Source organism: Podarcis bocagei (genome assembly GCF_964188305.1).
Source record: "Podarcis bocagei genome assembly, chromosome: 8".
NCBI lineage: Eukaryota > Metazoa > Chordata > Lepidosauria > Squamata > Lacertidae > Podarcis > Podarcis bocagei.
In genome coordinates, this window is record NC_138133.1 from 1,049,584 (window position 1) to 1,070,240 (window position 20,657).

The 20,657-nt window shown below is 42.4% G+C and overlaps 1 protein-coding gene across 3 annotated transcripts in view; it reads right to left on the bottom strand.

Annotated features, from left to right (window-relative positions):
• The window catches only part of ELF1 (E74 like ETS transcription factor 1), a 75,850-nt gene that overhangs the window by 2,830 nt on the left and 52,363 nt on the right, over positions 1-20,657 (bottom strand). For all 3 annotated transcript variants that reach the window (XM_081205996.1, XM_081205997.1, XM_081205998.1), the window contains 6 exons: positions 12,686-12,860; positions 11,716-11,823; positions 10,633-10,794; positions 3,848-3,931; positions 3,167-3,359; positions 1,769-2,218 (listed from right to left, as the gene is read on the bottom strand). In XM_081205996.1, coding sequence (XP_081062122.1) covers positions 1,769-2,218; positions 3,167-3,359; positions 3,848-3,931; positions 10,633-10,794; positions 11,716-11,823; positions 12,686-12,860 — 1,172 coding nt within the window. The remainder of the gene's footprint in view (positions 1-1,768; positions 2,219-3,166; positions 3,360-3,847; positions 3,932-10,632; positions 10,795-11,715; positions 11,824-12,685; positions 12,861-20,657) is intronic.

Consider the following 20,657-nt stretch of genomic DNA (forward strand, 5'->3'; position numbering starts at 1 on the left):
TTCCGACTGGCTGCAGGATGCCCCTGCAGCCAATCAGAAGCCACGCCTTGGTTTCTGAATGTTTCAGATGTTGAATGGACTTCCGGAATGCATTCTGTTCAAAAACCAAGGTACGACTGTATTCCATTTTGTTCCATGCCACCCTCCAATACTGCTCCTCTCTCATCCCATTGCCTTGTACTTCAGTCCTCCCTGCTTGTGTCGGCTGTGAAGCACTCTGGAGGCAAGCCCAGCCCAGCCCAACAGAACCACAACACCAAGCACGGCGCTTCTAGGCATTGTGAGGCCCCTCAAAACCGGCTGTTGTGCACTAACCATATTCACAGATTTTTATCTCTAATGCCCACTGACCAGCAGTGAAGTCTGTGTGAAAATAAGTAAATAAAAGTTTGCATCTGAAAGCAACAGCCTGTGTTTTGGGCTTTGATTGGAATTGTCCCCACCCCCAAGTTTGGAGGAGGAACAGAATTCCCAAGCCAATGTTTCAGTTATTCAGTGCAACTTGTTTTTTGTTGTGAGGTGAGCACCATAACCCCAATATTATAGTTTTGAGGGAACAATGACTAATTTTCAAACTTTTTCTTGTAGCCACTGGGTTCTGGACTACATATGTGCCAAATTCTAAATTTCTGGGTGCCTTGGATGTACATTAACCATTTGAGAGACAAGTGCAAATTTGCCCTCCACTTTTAGGTATCTTATTTTCACATCTTCCTAGTGTCCTGGTCTATGCATGACAAGCCAGATGCAGTCCTATCTGGCCTGCTAACCACCCATTTAGACTTTTGCAATGGGTTAGACATGGAGCCAACTTTTAAAAAGCCCTGAAAATTGCCGTTGGTCCAGAATATGCTCCCAAGATTATTTTGGCCACATTACATCCCAGCTCTGCCAGCTGCACTGGATCCCAGTTAAGTTTCTGGGCTCAATTTAAAGTGATGCTTGCATACTTTTAAAGCTCTTAACAACTTTTAAGGCCAAGTTACTTTTTAAAAAAATATATTTTCTCTGATCCTTAACATCCTCATCAGAGGAGCCCGTGCTTCAAGTGCCCTTGGCAAATGAAGTGAGATGGGTGGCTCCTAGGAAGAAGGCCTTTGTGGTGGTGGCATCCTGTCAATGTAGCACCCTTCCATCTTTTTAAAATTATAAGCTTCTCAAATCAGGGTTTGTGATTTATTTTATATGCATGTTCTTAATTGCTGTACTTATTCATCCTTCAATAATAACTTTTATCATTTGTATCATCATATTTAGTATTGTATTTTATTCCTTTAATTTTTTGTGAGCCACCCAGAAGGTATATTTCATTGCACAGTGTGGAGGAATGAAGGTACACGTCTGTCTGTTTTAGGGCTTGGAACAGACTTTCAAAGTTCAAAGCCCTGTGCTGTTGTTGACCTGTTTGGCAGGAGCTGCTTGGTGGCAGCAGGGAGCAAAGAGACTGGGAGCTTCTCTCTAGGAGCTGACATCTTCACAAAGTCACGGTAACCCAAGGTTTTGCTTAAGTGACTTGTTGACCAAACTCAAAATGGTTTCTGGTTAACAGTTTAGGTACTGTATTTATTTGTATGTTTTAAACATATTTTATATATGTATATATTTTTAGTTCTCTTAATTGTTTTTTCCATGTGTTTAGTGATTCTTGTTCTTATCTGTAAGCTGCCTTGAGTCCTGTCTGGGGGGGAAAGCGGGGTATTATGATTGTTGTTGTTGTTAAAGCTAGCTGCCCCCAGCAGCCCCAGGTGCCCTGTTCGGACATTCTTACCTTATGTTCTCCTCCAGCATGTTACTGCTCACAGCTGTGTGTCCTTCTGGAATGGGTTGCACGGGGTGCATTAAATGAACTGTCCGATAAAGCTGAGTTGGATGGACTGGCTGACTAGGCTGCACCGTCCTCAACACTTCTGATGTCACGGTGGGCAGCTGCTGTTGAAAATTTTCAATGGGCTGCTTAAGCCTGGCAGACTTGGAGTTGACTGGAGTCTTTAAAACAGCAGCAGATGTTCCTTTTTGTGCCATGTTTGAAGATGTTTTAGACCTGCCCATTTGGTTTCTATTACCAACAGGTGCTGATTGTAAAGATGAATCAGGGGAATCTGTACTCAAACTTGGATCTTCATCATCTATGTAAACAAGGTCTTTTGGCATTTCTTTAAACTGATACACCAAACGTTGTCCTTCTACTTTGGCCAGAATGCCTCTTTGGTAATAATATCTATTTGAAGTAGGAAAACACACCAAAGATTACACAAAGGAATAGAGTTGTACCTTGGTTGTTGAACGGAATCTGTTCCAGAAGTCCATTCGACTTTCGAAAACGTTTGAAAACCCAAGGCACGGCTTCTGATTGGCTACAGGAGCTTCCTGCACTGAATCAGAAGCTGCAGAAGCTGTGTTGGACGTTCGGGTTCCAAAGAACGTACACGAACCGGAACACTCGCTTCCAGGTTCGCGGCGTTCAGGAGCCAAAACGTTTGAGTCGCAAGGTGTTCATCGACCAAGGTACGACTGTATTTAAAGTTGGAGAAACTCTACCTAAAATACTGTTTTAACACTAACAACAGATTAATGCAGCAATACGCACTTTTAAAAGAATGAACACAATTCATTTCCTGCTGTTTCTGTTCTTGCTGAGCTTTGAATACTCAAGTACTTTCTCCCAACAGATCACTCTCCATATTATGAAAGGTCTTCATGCAACCAAGGACATTCCGCTCAAAGTTCAGAACAGGATCCACCTGGGCTTATGAAGCCACACTGCAAACAAAAATGCAGTTGTGGGCCTGAGATGGTCATGATTCATTTAACAGCCGGTATCCATGCTAAGAGAGGAAGATTGTGAGCCATGTCTTACTAGTCCAGCGCTAGCTAGTCTTGATTCAACCACAGTATTAATATTTCTAGAATGTTAATATTATTTTCAATCTTTTCCCTCCCAACAGTCAGCATGGCAGGCTCACTGATCAGACTCTATCCTCATTAGGTTGGGAGTGTGGTTGTTGTTTTGGAGAGCGGGGTGAGCTCCGCACAAAGTATTTTTGTATATCTGAATATAATATTTACTAGTATTAGTGCTTAACATTGTTTTAGCTTAGGATGCTCTCCCCCTTATGATAGACATTCTGTGCTGAGTATATTCTGTCATGATCTTAAGTTCACCTACCTGAGAGCCCTGCCCATTGTTTCATAATTCATGTCGGGTTTGTTTTTGTGCTTTCCCCACAACCTCGACACGGCCTTGGAATCCACAAGCTTAAAAATGCCCTTTTCCCTCTGAGTCCATTTTATGTACTTCGGACAAGTGGCTTTGTCCTGAAGCAGAGCTAGCAAGAACTCCCAAAGGTAAATTGTGTTTCCTAAAATAAATGAATAAAAAGAATTTCAGAAAGACACATTTTGAGAAAACAATTGTTACCGCAGTAAACAACAAATAACTTGTCCCAATAAAATGACACTTGTAAGTACAAAGATGTGTAATTTCTTAATTAACTGAAAATAAAATATACAAACAAAATAACAACAACAACAACAACTTAAAACTACAGTGTGGCTTAGTATCAGAAAGTACCAGCAGTGGGTACCTGTGTACTCCTGCAGTACAAAAAAGCAGCACTTGCCATGGAATGAGGCAAAGGCAATTTCCCAATTATCTTCTTTACTGTTATCACTGTAGATGGCAAATTCACTTCAGATGAAACAAGAAACACCTTTCATTGCCTCTTAAACCCTATGATCAGAATGAAGCAGCCCTGCTGAAGTCGTAGTTGTGCTTGACTCCCAATTATCCAGAATGTTATATACTCAGCTCTATCGACAGGCGTCGGATCACGTTGCCGATGCTTACCCTTCCCATCTTTGCTTTTCTTTTTCACTGATATGTTTGGAGTCAGAGTAGGAGATTCTGGTCGCGGAGCTTTGGGTTTCTTCCCTGAAATAAAATGACTGTTGTATGAACTTTCACACTGAAACTATAAAACAGACATAGGGCAACCAATGCTTTCACTGAATATCGAACCCACGGCACATCATGTTTAAAACAACCAAACTGCTAGATAAGACCACATCAGTTCAAGGACCCAGCACCCCACTGGAGTCCAAGTCAATGATTTGACAGTACTTATTTTGTGGGACAAATAGCTTCCCAATTATGGATCTCCAAATAATTTATCCAAAACTTAACAATAAGCCTTTGCTAGTTAAATTCTGATATTTTATATTCATCCCATTTAGCAATGAGCTAAATAGGCATCTAAGAATCAATATTTTATTTATTTTTAATTTATCGCATCAACTGATTTTAAATAAAAGCTGTAAATGGCTTACAAAAATATTAAAATTACAAATAAAAAGTTAAAAACAAGTGAATTAAAATTAAAACAGTAAAAGAGTAAAACATCAATATCTACAGCAGTTTACAAAAAGAACAAAACAATCAAATCAGTAAAAACAGTTAAAAACAACTATTAAGAACATTATTTAAAATAATTAAAATCAATGATAAGCCTAAAACCAGATTAAAACACATGTAAACACTCCACATATCTAGATACGCTTGCATTAAAAAAAGCTTTTAGCTGGCACAAATAAAAGTGCAGTGAAGGGGCCTGCCTGATGTCAATAGGCAGGGAGTTCCAAAGTGCAGGTACTGCCGCACTAAAAGATCATTTTATTACAAATGTGAAGCAATTAATATGTGGCTCTGTAACAGCTCCAGTTCTCCTGGTTGAAGCAGATGAGTGGGGGCATATGAGGTAAGCATAAAGTAAAGGATCACACTTCAAAATGACCTTGACAGATTAGAGAACTGGGCCAAAACAAACAAGATGAATTTTAACAGGGAGAAATGTAAAGTATTGCACTTGGGCAAAAAAAATGCTTCAGGACAAATACAAGATGGGTGGCACCTGGCTTGAGAGCAGTACATGTGAAAAGGATCTAGGAGTCTTGGTTGACCACAAACTTGACATGAGCCAACAGTGTGACGCGGCAGCTAAAAAAGCCAATGCAATTCTGGGCTGCATCAATAGGAGTATAGCATCTAGATCAAGGGAAGTAATAGTGCCACTGTATTCTGCTCTGGTCAGACCACACCTGGAGTACTGTGTCCAGTTCTGGGCACCACAATTCAAGAAGGACACTGACAAACTGGAACGTGTCCAGAGGAGGGCAACCAAAATGGTCAAAGGCCTGGAAACGATGCCTTATGAGGAACGGCTAAGGGAGCTGGGCATGTTTAGCCTGGAGAAGAGGAGGTTAAGGGGTGATATGGTAGCCATGTTCAAATATATAAAAGGATGTCACATAGAGGAGGGAGAAAGGTTGTTTTCTGCTGCTCCAGAGAAGCGGACACGGAGCAATGGATCCAAACTACAAGAAAGAAGATTCCACCTAAACATTAGGAAGAACTTCCTGACAGTAAGAGCTGTTTGACAGTGGAATTTGCTGCCAAGGAGTGTGGTGGAGTCTCCTACTTTGGAGGTCTTTAAGCAGAGGCTTGACAACCATATGTCAGGAGTGCTCTGATGGTGTTTCCTGCTTGGCAGGGGGTTGGACTCGATGGCCCTTGTGGTCTCTTCCAACTCTATGATTCTATGATTCTATGAAAAAAAGTAAAGACGTTCCAAGCCATTAAGCTTGGCCTGGAAACAAAATCAGTAACCAGGGCAGATCCTGGAACAGAGATGCTCTATGCTGACAAGGCCTCACTCCTGTTAGGAACCATGCAGCAGCATTCTGCACTAAGTGAGGTTTCTGGGTCAGAGCATAAGCGCAGCTCCACAGAGTCCGTTGAAGCAATCCAATCTTGAAGTCACCAGTGCCTGAACTACTGTGGTCAAGCTCTCGTGGTCCAGAATGGTTCAAGCCACCGTTCCAGTCACAGTTCAAAAAGATGCTTCTAGACACTGAGGCTGCCTGGGCCTCCAATGATGAAGATGGATCTGGAAGCATCCTCAGGCTGCCTTCAGTGGTAGCGCAACCCCACCAAGGGCGATTGACCAATTCCCTGCATGGTCAGCATGGTAATGTGCCAATATGTCCCCAGTTCCCATCTCATGTAAACAAGGAGGTACTTGGCCCCCCGCCTCATTTCTGATATGAATGCTAAGCATTATTACACATTGGCCACATTTGCACAACACAATCTTGGCTGGTCTGGAAGTCATTAATCATGGTTCCCGGTACACATGTAACAGGAAGCTATGTCAACTGTGACTTCCTGATCTGATTTCCTCACTTGCCTGAAGGGAGAAGTGAAATGGAAGCAAAGAGTTTCATGTGACTGTACAAAACGAGCACATGTCATGTGCTTTATTAAACAACTTGACCATGTGATTATTGTATAATCGTCTTTATCAATTTATATTATATGTATATCTAAACATATACATGGGAGGAATTCAACGTCACACTAAGGTGGTAATTCTGTCAGCACAAGCATTTCGGCTTGCACACAGTTCTGTGCAGAGCAAGGGGAGAAACTCCACTGGGTAACAACAGAAAGGACTTATGCAGGGCTTCCACTGATGCAACTTGTTAGTTGAATCTACCCATCATTATGGCTCATGCCATGCTGGAGACTAAGAATCATAGAATCTTAGAGCTGGAAGGGACCCCAAGGGTCATCTAGTCCCACGCCCTGCAATGCAGGAATCTCAGCTCAAGCATCCATGAGAGATGGCCACTCTGCTTAAAAACCTCCAAGGAAGGAGAATCCATCACCTCTCGTGGGAGTCTGTTCCACTGCTGAACAGCTCTTACTGTCAGAAAGTTTTTTTGAATGTTTAGTTGGAATCTCCTTTCTTGCAACTTGAAGCCAGTGGTTTGAGTCCTACCCTTCAGAGCAGGAGAAAACAAGTTTGTTCCACCCTCCACGTGACGGCTTTTGAGATATTTGAAGATGGCTATCATATCTCCTCTTGGTCATCTCTTTTCCAGGCTAAACATACCCAGCTTCCTTCAAGCACTCCTCATAAGGCTTGGTTTCCAGACCCTTGATCATCTTGGTTGCCCTCCTCTGCTCACCTTCCAGCTTGTCAACATCCTTCTTAAATTGTGGTGCCCAAAATTGGACACAGTATTCCAAGTGTGGTCTGATCAAGGCAGACTAGAATGGTACTATTATTTCCCTTGATCTGGACATTAGACTTCTGTTGATGCAGTCAAGAATAGCATTAGCTCTTTTTTGCTGCTGCATCACACTGTTGACTCATGTTAAGCTTGTGGTCCACCAAGACCCTTTTCACATGTAAGCCAGTTGTCCCCCATCCTATATATGTGCATCTAGTTCTTCCTGCCTAAGTGCAGAACCTTACATTTGTCTCCACTGAAATTCATTTTGTTAGTCTGGGCCCAGTTCTCCAATCTGTTACAGTCATTTTGAATTCTGATTCTTTCTTCTGAGGCATTAGCTACCCCTCCCAAATTGGTGTCATCTGCAAATTTGATGAGCATCCCCTCAATTCCTTCATCCAAGTCATTTATAAAGACATTGACCAACAATGGGCCCAGGACAGAACCCCACTTGTCACTTTTTTCCAGGATGACAAGGAACCATTAATGAGTACTCTTTGAGTTCGGTCAGTCAACCAGCTACAAATCCACCTAACAATAACCTCAATAAAGTCTTTATTTTTTCTTTGTCAAAGGCCTGACTGAAATCAAGATATACTATGTCCACAGCATTTCCCTCATCCACCAAGTTTGTAATTCCATTAAAAAAAAAAATCAGATTGGTGTGTCATGACTTATTTTTGAGAAACCCATGCTGGGTCTTTGTAATCACAGCATCCTTTTCTAAATGCTCACAGAGCGACTGCTGAATTATCTGTTCTAGGACCTTTCCTGGTACTGATGTCAAGCTCACTGGTTGGTAGTTACCTGGGGACAGCATTTGCCCACCTCCAGTCTGTAGGGACCTCACCTGTTTTCTAAGAATTCTCAAAGATCATAGACAAAGACTCTGAAATTACATCCATAAGCTCCCTTGGATGCAGCTCATCAGACCCTGGTGATCTGAATTCATTTAAAGTAGCTAGGTGTTCCCTTACTTCCTCTTTTCCTATATTGGGCTACAGCTCCCTCCTTACATTATTTATTCTGTTATCACCAGGTTGGGCATCACTTTCCTTTTGGGTGAAGACAGAGGTAAAGTAGGTGTTGAGGAGTTCCGCCTCTTCTCTGTCACCCTATAGCATTTCTCTGTGTTCCCCAAGCAGAGGACCTGCCACTTGCTTGTTCTTCCTCTTACTTCAGACATAGCCAAATAAACTTTTTTTTCATTCTGAGCTTTAGTCAGCCTGACTTTCCCCCTGCAACTGTAGGCTACTCGTGTATACTCCTTCTTTGTGATTTCCCCTTTCTTCCATTTCTTATACATGCCCTTCTTAACTCTCAGCTCATCTGTAAGCTCCTTATGCAGCTACACTGCTTTCCTTCCACTTTGCTTGCCTTGCAACTGGAATGTACTTTAAAAAAGGAAGAAGCACCTCCCTGTGATGGGCTTTCACGCAGATGGCATGCTGTTTAGACATATGCATCAGCTGAGAGGTGCCTAAACACATAGGCTTCACACCAGAACAAATAACACAGAAAGGAGCCATAAGCTGAATCCGACCTCTGGTCCAACTGGCTCAGCACTGTCTACACTGAATGCCAATGGCTTTCCATGCTTTCCCTGTCCTACCTGGAGATGCTGTGGATTAAAACTCAGAACCTCTGCATGGAAAGCAACTGCTCTACCATGGAGTCATGGCCTCCCCAATTAAATGATGTACTTTCAATATTTGTGCCACCTGTGTGGAGTTCAGTCACCAGGAAGGAGTTTCCAGAGGTCTCTGCATTTATTTTTTTAAATTTGCTTTTTACTGAAATTTCCACAAAAAAAACAAAAAGCATACAACAAAGGAAAAATAAACAGACAAAAAACAACAACACTCTTATTAATCAATTTTAAGTATCATCCACTTATTTACACAACGTTAACACACGTCTTGACCTCCCTCTTATTCTGTTACGGTTTTCTTACATCTTTTCTTCTCCTGCAGTTTCTAAATCTGTGATTTACGCATAACAAGGTTTATGTTAGGCCTACTGTAGTTTTTACTTTGTTACAGCTACTTTCAATGTACTTCACAAATTTACTCCATTCTTCAATAAACTTTGTTTCTTTTTGATGACTAATTTTGTTTGTCATTCTTACTAATTCTGCATATTCAAATAATTTTGTTTGCCAATCCATCTGCATTTTAAATCAGTTTTAGCTTTGCAGAATTGAAGTAGGCTGAACATGCTGCTAACCTATAGCTTCTACTCTGAAAATACCCAAGAATCAGAGTAGGTAGGTACTGAATTTAAACAGTTCAGTTCATGGTGTCTCTATCTTAGAATAATAATAATAATAATAATAATAATAATAATAATAATAATACAGAATGCTGCAGCGAGGCTCCTCACGGGGTCTCTGCCATGGGAGCATATTCACCCAGTGCATTTCCAGCTGCATTGGCTCCCGGTGGAGTACAGGGTCAGATTTTTGGCTTTGACTTTTAAAGCCCTTCACGGCCTAGGACCCTCGTACCTATGGGATCGCCTCTCCTGGTATGCCCTACGGAGGACCTTAAGGTCCATATATAGCAACACCCTAGAGGTCCCGGGCCCTAAGGAAGTTAGATTAGCCTCAACCAGAGCCAGGGCCTTTTCAGTGGTGGCTCCCGCCTGGTGGAACGCTCTGTCTCATGAGACCAGGGCCCTGCGTGGTCTGATCTCTTTCCGCAGGGCCTGTAAGGCAGAGTTGTTCCACCTGGCCTTTGGCTCAGAATCAGTTTGATTCCCTCCCCGTTTTTCTTTTTCCTTTCTCCTCCTATGATGAGATTGCTCCCTAATTGCTTTAATGTTGTATCTTAATCTTTTAAATTGTATTTTAATCAACTTGTTTTTATTATTGGTTGTTAGCCGCCCTGAGCCCGGTCTTGGCTGGGGAGGGCGGGGTATAAATAAAAATATATTATTATTATTATTATCTTATAATAATCAAATGTTTCTTCTTGTACATACCTTAATTGAAATATAAAACAGCATCAAACACATCTACTGTCAGGGAACTGCAGGCAGCGAGGGAAGAAAGAATTAGAGGATACAGGGAATGATCCCCACTGACCAGTTTGGAGTCCTCCTCAGAAGACAGAGAAGAGGATAGTGAGTCTGGGGAGGAAGGGGTGCTTCAGAGAGAGGGGGATCCACGTCACAGGGGAAAACGGAAGGGGCTGAGCCGTTGGGAGAGGGAAAAGAGAAAGTAGTTAGAGCAACGCGTCAGCAACGCGTCATGAGAGACGGGTCGCTTTGTTTATTCGGCAGGTAATCTTGTCTGAAGAAAATAAAGAAAGGAATTTATGGCTGGCTGCTGGGAGTGTCTTTCTGCTAAGTGCAGCAACGTGTGCAGCTGGGGGTTGGACTCGATGGCCCTTGTGGTCTCTTCCAACTCTATGATTCTATGATTCTATGATTCTGCTTTACTGATGAGCCACTATGCTAATTTGGATTATTTTTTCCAATTGTTCAATGAATATTATAAACATGCACATACTTATTCCATTTGTAGGGGAATGTTTAGCACATAATCACATTTCTCACCTTTTCTCTTTTTGGGTTTCTCAAGTGCTCGAGGGATTGGTGATTCAGCAAATGCATCTTGGATGTGGTGAACCTCCATCACCTCCGGAATCCCATCTAGGGTGACTGACACATGAGTAATAGGACCAAGGTCAACATCCTCCTCCATCCCAAACCCATGGGCTGCAGAAAAACAATAAAGAAGTCAACGAACACCCTAATGCTTTTGGAAAGGTTTATAGCAATGAGGTTACAAAAAAGTCAAGGCTCTGTAAGAACAAAAGCTGACTTTTGAATTTCAATCACTTTAACAGAATAACCAATAAAATGCTAGTGTATCTTGACACATGTTAATTTGAATATACTTAATGTAGGTTACCTATTTCTCTTGACTAATTAAGGGACCTACTTAATTACAACCTTACAGGGCTGTTAAGAAGGTGATACTGGATAACTCCATGTGTGCTGCCTTACCCTCTCTGATGGAAGAGCAAGATACATACTGAATGAAAAAATGAATACATCAGCTCATCCCAGAAGTGACTTAACCAAAAGTGAACCAAAAGAGAGAGGTCTTATAGTAGCTCCAAATCTGAAGCTACTGAAACGGATTAATGTGAACATCAAACCAATGTTTTAAAAAAATCAGTGATAAATTTAACATTTATGTTGTAAAGAGAATGTGGAAAGAAAATGACACTTGTGTGGACATTAAATATTTGTGCCTGATCCAGGCAACATTTTTACAGGTTTCATTAATGTCCATGGAAAGTTAGGTACAGGCTTAAATCTTTCCAAGACCAATTAGACTCAAAAGCAACTTCTGTGAAATCATGCTCCTTCTTTAAATAAAGGGAAGAAGTAAAAGCTTTTCATTAACCCTTCCATTTCCGAAAATTGGGAGATTAGGACTAATTGAAAGGGTTGTTAATGATATTTTTTAAATAGCCTTATTTTCTTCCCTAGCCTGCTCTATGGTGCAATGGCAAAGCTACCAAGTAAACCTACTAGAGAGCTCAAGCCTTCTCTCCTGCAAAATCTAACACAGCCGCATAGTTTTTGGACAGAAGACACTTTGCACGGATGTATTCCTGTCAGACTCACTTGATCTCTTCTCATCCAGCATTGGGCCAGGAGAATCCATATTAAGAAGAGCTTCAGCAGCTTCGATGGTTTGCATTGTTTCATCTCCATTCTGACAAGACGCTTCAACTACAGATAAGAGAGATAATTCAGCAAAAGACTAGCATATGAGATGAAATGAAAACATTCTTTGATTTGGGTTTCATGCCATATATGGGATCTTGGGACATAACTATAAATCCCAAGGGGAGAAAATATTCATGATAGTGAATCTGTAGCTGCATTTCCTGCTTTCAGCCACTCCTGTAATAAGCTTTCTCAAGCCTTGCACATTTTCCACTTTGTTATGCATAAATTCAATGTCTCCCCATGATGTCAGGGATTGTGTTGAGGAGGAATCGTGGGAGTCTCCCCCTCCCCCTGCTCCTGATCAGCATCCTGAATCCTCCCAGGAGCAGTGGAACAGTATAGATTTGGAACAGTGGTTTACAGAGGGACATAGTTCAGAATACAGAAGTTGGGAAGAACTGGGAGACAGAGAGTTAACAGACTCACTTTCGCTGGAAATCACCCATCTGCTCAACCCAAGGTCAAGGAGAGCAAGATAAGGGGCAGCACAGAAAGCAAAGTGGTTGCAAGATCAGGTTGTAAGACGCAAAAGTGATGTGAGTGACAAGGGGAGAAATGGGTGGAATCCTTTGTGATAACTCAATAGAGCTGGTTCAGGCAATCATAACTTGGCTTATTGAGCCAAGATATGCACAAGCTTTTGTCTGAGCACAGAGCCACTGAAATGAAATCAGAAAGCCTCCAAGTAACCATAGTTTCCCATTTCATTTCAGCTAGTAACCATGGTTTTCCAACTTGGACCAATCATGAAACCATGGTTAATTGGAAGCTTCCTGGTTTAACAGGTCAAAAGGCATGGACATATCTCAGCCACTGTGTCCTTAAGTGACAATGCAAAAAAAAAAAAAAAATGCTCACAAACCTGTAAGGGTGATATCATCATCTTCTATAATTTCTTCTTCTGCAACATCCAGCGAGTTCTCTGTTATCATGTCGCTGGGTTCAGCAACACAGGACAAACCAGAGTAATTGTTCAGGAGATCTGCACTGGGTACATGTTCCACAATGACAGCAGGAAAGATTGATGGATCACCCAGCTGTAAGAAGAAGGGGCATGACAAAAACAAAACATTACTTTATCAGCAAACAGTGGGAATAATTAGACATAATGTCATAACACAAATTGGCAAACGTGTTATCTGTCTCAACTTCATGAGTCAGCTGGAGCAATAAATTGCCTTGTAAGCATATCTTGCAATGTGTCTGCTGTAGCTTGAGGCATACTAGAATCCTGCTTTTTGGCACAGGCATTGTGCATATCTGGGGTAGCCAATTTGGTGTCCTATAGAGCGTGGGTGGTGCTGTAGGACGTGGGTGGCACTGTGGGTTAAACCACAGAGCCTAGGGCTTGCCAATCAGAAGGTCGGCGGTTCGAATCCCCCCGGTGGGGTGAGCTCCCGCTGCTCGGTCCCTGCTCCTGCCAATGTAGCAGTTCGAAAGCATGAAGTTCAAGTAGATAAATAGGTACCACTCTGGCGGGGAGGTAAGCGGCGTTTCTGTGTGCTGCTCTGGTTCGCCAGAAGCAGCTTAGTCCTGCTGGCCACATGACCCAGAAGCTGTACGCCGGTTCCGTCGACCAATAAAGTGAGATGAGAGCTGCAATCCCAGATTCGTCCACGACTGGACCTGACAGTCAGGGGTCCCTTTACCTTTACAGAGAATTTTAGGCAAGAATTCTCATCATCACTAGCTGGGCATGATGGAAGTTGAAATCCATCACCTTCTGATGGGCACTGTGTAGGCTATCCCCGCCTAGATCATCTGATGAGTTGGGACCCACTAGTGGGACCCAGTGACGCAACATGGGGTGCAACAGGACACTAGCAGTTTACACTTGCATGGTAGCAAAGTAAGAAGCTCTGCACAAATAAAATACTTAGCTAAACTGAATGACTTACAACAGGGAAGGGGAACCTGTAGGCCTCCAGATGTTGGGACTACAATTCCCATCTTCCCTGACCGCAGGCTGTGCCTGCTCAGGCTGATTGGAACTGAAGTCCAACAGGATGTGGACTTAAAATGTTGGGAGATGGCAGAAAGTTAGAAGGAATTATTTCACACCTTTTCGGTTCCTCCAGACCACTTGAAGTTCTTTTTTCTTCCAGACTTTTAATAGATGCTATTGCTGTTGTTCACATCTGTCTTGTCTCAGGAGACACCTGGAAGACAGCACACCTCCCGGGACATCGTTTCCTCTGCACACTGGTGCCTCTGTCCCCGTCAGTAGGGAGTCACCTACCCCTGCCACTTGTCTCTCCCTCCTCTGGGGAGTGGCAGGAATCATGATGTCTTCCACAGCCTCCTCAGAGTGTTCTAAGGTCTGCATCTGCTGTTCTTGAGTCTTTTCCTCTTGACTATTGGCGCTTATCTGGATATTATTAGGATAGGTTACGAAGGCAGGAACTTTATGGCTCAAGTACTTCCCACTCCTTCCTCTCAGCTTGCCTTCTCCACACTGCAGTTCCCTTTCTCAGAGATCATCTCCATGGAAGGTAGCAAGTGGGTTATTGGCATACTCATCCATGATCCAAAGGGGTTAGGTCAAGAATGGAAAAGGACTCCTCCAGATCCATCTCCTCCTGTCTCTTCCTCCTCTCCTCTGGAGGGTGGCAGGATCTTTTTGTGCACTGTAGAATCATAGAATCATAGAATCATAGAGTTGGAAGAGACCACAAGGGCCATCGAGTCCAACCCCCTGCCAAGCAGGAAACACCATCAGAGCACTCCTGACATATGGTTGTCAAGCCTCTGCTTAAAGACCTCCAAAGTAGGAGACTCCACCACACTCCTTGGCAGCAAATTCCACTGTCGAACAGCTCTTACTGTCAGGAAGTTCTTCCTAATGTTTAGGTGGAATCTTCTTTCTTGTAGTTTGGCTCGATTGCTCCGTGTCCGCTTCTCTGGAGCAGCAGAAAACAACCTTTCTCCCTCCTCTATGTGACATCCTTTTATATATTTGAACATGGCTACCATATCACCCCTTAACCTCCTCTTCTCCAGGCTAAACATGCCCAGCTCCCTTAACCGTTCCTCATAAGGCATCGTTTCCAGGCCTTTGACCATTTTGGTTGCCCTCTTCTGGACACGTTCCAGTTTGTCAGTGTCCTTCTTGAATTGTGGTGCCCAGAACTGGACACAGTACTCCAGGTGAGGTCTGACCAGAGCAGAATACAGTGGCACTATTACTTCCCTTGATCTAGATGCTATACTCCTATTGATGAGGCCCAGAATTGCATTGGCTTTTTTAGCTGCCGCGTCACACTGTTGGCTCATGTCAAGTTTGTGGTCAACCAAGACTCCTAGATCCTTTTCACATGTACTGCTCTCAAGCCAGGTGTCACCCATCTTGTATTTGTGCCTCTCATTTTTTTTGCCCAAGTGCAATACTTTACATTTCTCCCTGTTAAAATTCATCTTGTTTGTTTTGGCCCAGTTCTCTAATCTGTCAAGGTCGTTTTGAAGTGTGTTCCTGTCCTCTGGGGTGTTAGCCACCCCTCCCAGTTTAGTGTCATCTGCAAATTTGATCAGGATGCCCTTGAGTCCATCATCCAAGTCGTTGATAAAGATGTTGAATAAGACTGGGCCCAAGACAGAACCCTGTGGCACCCCACTAGTCACTCTTCTCCAGGATGAAGAGGAACCATTGATGAGCACCCTTTGGGTTCGGTCAGTCAGCCAGTTACAAATCCACTGAGTGGTAGCATAGTCAAGACCGCATTTTACCAGCTTCTTTACAAGAATATCATGGGGCACCTTGTCAAATGCCTTACAGAAATCAAGGTAGGCTATATCCACTGAGTTCCCTTCATCTACCAGGCTTGTAATTCTGTCAAAAAATGAGATCAGGTTAGTCTGACATGACTTATTTTTCAGAAATCCATGCTGACTATTGGTGATCACAGCATTCCTTTCTAGGTGCTCACAGACTGTTTTCTTAATGATCTGCTCCAGAATCTTCCCTGGTATTGATGTCAGACTGACTGGGCGGTAATTATTTGGGTCCTCTCTTTTCCCCTTTTTGAAAATAGGGACAACATTTGCCCTCCTCCAGTCTGCCGGGACTTCGCCTGTTCTCCAGGAATTCTCAAAGATGACTGCCAGTGGTTCTGAGATCACATCTGCCAGTTCTTTTAATACTCTTGGATGCAGTTCATCTGGCCCTGGAGACTTGAATACATCTAAACTAGCCAAGTATTCTTGTACTATCTCCTTAGTTATTCTGGGCTGTGTTTCCTTTGCTGAATCATTTGCTCCAAATTCTTCAGGTCGGGCATTGTTTTCTTTATCGGAGAAGACTGAGGCAAAGAAGGCATTGAGGAGTTCAGCCCTTTCTGTGTCCCCTGTTTGCATTTCACCATCTTCTCCTCTGAGTGACCCCACTGTTTCTTTGTTCTTCCTTTTGCTACGAACATACCCATAAAAGCCTTTTTTGTTGCTTTTAACCTCTCTAGCAAGCCTGAGTTCATTCTGTGCTTTAGCTTTTCTGACTTTGTGTCTACACGTGCTGGCTATTTGTTTGAATTCCTCTTTGGTGGTTTCCCCCCTTTTCCATTTTTTGTACACATCCTTTTTTAATCTTAACTCAGTTAAAAGTTCTTTAGATAGCCACCCTGGCTTCTTTAGGCACCTTCCATGTTTCCGTCTCATTGGTATTGCCTGACGTTGTGCTTTTACTATCTCCCTCTTAACAAACTCCCAGCCATCATGAACTCCCTTTCCTTTTAGTATTACTGTCCATGGGATCTCATCCAGCACTTCCCTAAGTTTTATGAAGTCGGCTTTCTTAAAGTCAAGAAATTGAGTCCTAGTCCTTTGAGTCCTTTCACAGCCACCTTGGTGTATTCTGAGGCTGGCAAATGCTTCCCATGCTCCTCTGGCCCAGAACTGGTGTCCAAGGTGAGAGCATGGAAGTGATTTTGCAGCTCTAACAACACAGTATGGTTTGTGACAGTCCTTCTTCTGTGCATCACATTTCTCCAGGAGTTAGTCTCTTGCAGTGGGAGATCTTCCTCCTCCCTAGAGCCATCTCACCTCTGTTTCTGTGCCATCACAGTCCAACTCAGCTCTACTGAGAAACACTGCATCTTGTCCTGTCACTCGAAGTGTGTCTAGGTGAGCTTCAAGTTGCTGGACCTTCTCTTCCAGCAAAGCAACCAGCTTACACTTGCTACAAATGTACTTTCACACATTCTCTGGCAGAAAGACCAACATGGCACAGGTACTGCAGGTCATGGCAGTAGCTCCTTTGCCCTCTATGACTCTTGGTCCTATGCACTCCATGAGACAGGACTCCAGGCCTCCCCGTCAAACTGCCCTCGCAAATGCCCACCTGTAAGTTCTGATCACAAGTTCTTGGTTGTGAGCTCCCAGAAGCTGCAATGTGCTAAGTTTGCTACTGGCTGCTAAATCCTCCCTAAGGTTTACTCCAAGTATAACACAGCTAGATATCTGCCAATGTGTATGATTTAAATGCTTTTGGAATTCAATCATTTAGCAGAGACACCATTTCAACAGTTTTATAAAAAGAGGCCATATAAAATTGTGATAGGAGTAATTTGGCAACTTTCCTAGAGTTGTGACCATGCATTAGCTAACAAGTTCACATATAGGCATTAGTTCCTCTTCTATGAGTGTTCCACAGGTGTCTCTATTCTTCCTTAAATTCTATTATATTAGCTCAGCTCAGTGCAACTGGAACAACCCCCATTCACCTTGTGGAGCCAAGAGGAGAGTGGGTGATTCTCTTGCAGGTGTGCTGGGCTTCTGAGGTACTTGGGGCTGGTGACCAAGGCGTGCCAAAAAATATGCAAACCATTTATTGCATTTGTAATACTTAGCATATGAAGAGGCTTTTAGAATACAGTTCTGTATTTAGACTCTTCTTTATCTTAGGCAACTTCCTCTTCTGCTGTTGCAAACTTTTCCTTTTTTAAAGGAGAAGTTACAAATGAGACATATTTACTATATGAAGAAACCTTTAGAATACAACTATGTATTTGCACTTTGCATGTTTTTTTCCAGCTTAGGCAATCCCTACTGTTGTAAAAATCTGTTCTTACAGAAGTCAAGAATTATCTGTTATTGACAGTGCAAGCCTATACATCTACTCAAATGTAAGCACCATTCAGTTCAATGAGAGTTACTCAAAGGTAAGTGTGAAAGGATTACAGCTTACATCAATTTTACTTAAAGGTAAGTGTGCAAGGATTACAGCTTACATCACTCACACTCCTGGTCTGGTCCAAAAGTAATTTTAAATGAAGTCCATTCAGCCTCGATCGAGGGGGGAGGACATAATAAAACCTTGTTAAATTCCTTATTGAGCATAAATCAAAAGCCTCCCCCTTCTTTTCCTTGGTGACAGATACAATAACAAAGCCACAGCTACACAAAGACTGAACAAAGGAAGATAATAATTAACTCTTCCAGCACCATCCATTTTCCAGAGAGACTAAATATATATTTTTTTCATTTTAATTGACATTTAACAGGTGTGCTGCACTTATTATTTTTTACATGTAACCAATTATGTTGTACTAGACAGAATATGCATTGCTCCAATGCAGCCTTCTTCAGCCTGCAGCCCTCCAGATGTGGCAGTACAACTCCCATCATCCATGCTGGCGGGGGCTGATGAGCTGCAGCCCAAAGCATTTGGTAGGTATCAGGTTGGGGAAAACTGCTCAAATGGGATGCTTTTATTCATTGCGTTATAGATGCCACTGATGAAAGGCTAATTTGGGACTGAAGTGTACCAAATTCTTGGTGGAATAAATTTATCTCTGCACATTTGTATGAACGTTTTATGCTATCCTTATCATCCCTTTTGCAGAGCGGGTGTCTGTAATCAGTTTCAGTATCAGACTGTCAGCAATGGTAGGAAGAAATCAGGAGAGAACACCTCACCCCAGACACAGAAACCACAATAGCTGTAAAGCAAACGTCACCTTCTGTTATAATACATTTTAGTATTGTTCATTGGTAGTGATGCAAAGCACTGTTAATACCAACCATGGTTTGAAATCAATTAATACAAAATGGTGGCAACTGGTTTACAAGATTAGAACTGAGAAAGGAATTTCTCCAGAGTTAAATGGAGGGCATGTACCAAAGCTGGCAAACTATCAGCTGCCAGGCATCTTTTGTTCTATTCAGACATCACTTCAAAATATGACTAAGGAAGCCCAACTAAAGCTTGTGTGATGGCTGAATTGTCAAACCATGGCTTACAATCAGCTGGAAAGCCATAATCAGAAGCTAGAATCATAACTTAGCTTTTCAATGCTAACATTTGTGCTAACTATGGTTTGACATGACATTTGAATTAACAAGCCATAGTTACAGCAACTGCATCTCTTTCAGGGGTTGCTTTACCATGGAGATAGATGGGAGTAAATTTATGAAACTGAGAGGGCAGAAAACAAAGACCATGAGATGCATCAATGAGTCGTGTTTTGCTTGTACATTTGGAAACACAAACCATGGATTGGGTTATAAACTACTACTGGCTCAAACCCTGCTTTAATGTGTTGTCTGCGCTAAGCCAGTATCACATCTGAACTGGACCTATGGGCAGTACCAACAAAAACTCTAAAACACTGCATCCTAAAATCCGAAATGTTTATATTCACAAACCATTGACGCATTAAGCTGTTGGCATGCAAGAGTAAAAACATACATACTAGAAGATAAAGACACCCAGGGGGGAAAGACCCTCTGTGTGGGAGGCAAGAGTGTTGGACAGAAAAGTCATATTGGAAGAGGGACAAGACTCAAGCTGACCGGACGGGGTGGGACACAAGTAGGCAAAGGCCTGAGGCGCATGGCAGAGTGAACAAAGGTTAGAGCACAGGAGGGAGCAGAGGTAGCTATGGTTTAGGTCTGGAAGACCAGAGGATCTACGAAGAGCATGCATTTTACTATTATTATAAGAACTGAGCAGCAGATACCAAATGAACAATATATACATCTAATTTTAAGTACAGAGTAAGATCAGCTTTACTCACCAGCATCACCATGTGCTAGAAAACAAAAACCTCTCAGTCACAAAAAGCTACTTTGCAAGTTGCAAATGTGGAGTCAGGAGCATCCACAAGGGAAATATTTTACTAAGAGGAGCACACTAAGCAACCAGCTGCTTTAAGACTGGCAGGTATAAGGAGAATCTTGCAAAATATTTCCCTGAACATCTTTCAGTCATGTCACCAACTCCTTTTGCTCACCAATATGAAATGACAAGGAAACATCTAACTGGAACAATTAGGTGTATTTTTTCTTATTAGTTTTTTTAGGTAAACATAATGGATGAAGGCAACACATACAGAATCAATGCCATACTAAGGGTGAAAATAAGAAGGCAAAACTATTTAATTTCCATCCGTCCTTACTGATTCCAGAATAGGAAATTGGCTGCACCAGGAGCTGAAAAGCTCAGTTTTAGTATTTGCCATGAACAGCAAACTGCACAAAGTTTAGCAGAGATGTAAATTTAAACAGATTAAAAATCTGTCCAGCAGCCTACACTTCTTCAAAGCAGCCAGGCTAAGTACTAGAATAAGTAACACAGTGGTAGCCTTCATACCTCCTTGCCCCAAGCATGTATTCTGCATAGCTCAGGGGGACTGAAACCAATCTAACTAAGCAGACCAAGAATGAGATCTCTAACACAAGCTCAAATGAAGAAGCTATTCCCAAATTAAACCCAGTGGCCACATTCAGTAAGAAGTATCTCTGCATTTAAAGTGGAGATACATATAAGTCTTTTGTACACGTACACACAAACATTTTGCTCCTTATTTCACCATGATAAACCTGGAACTCTCTCATTAACACAA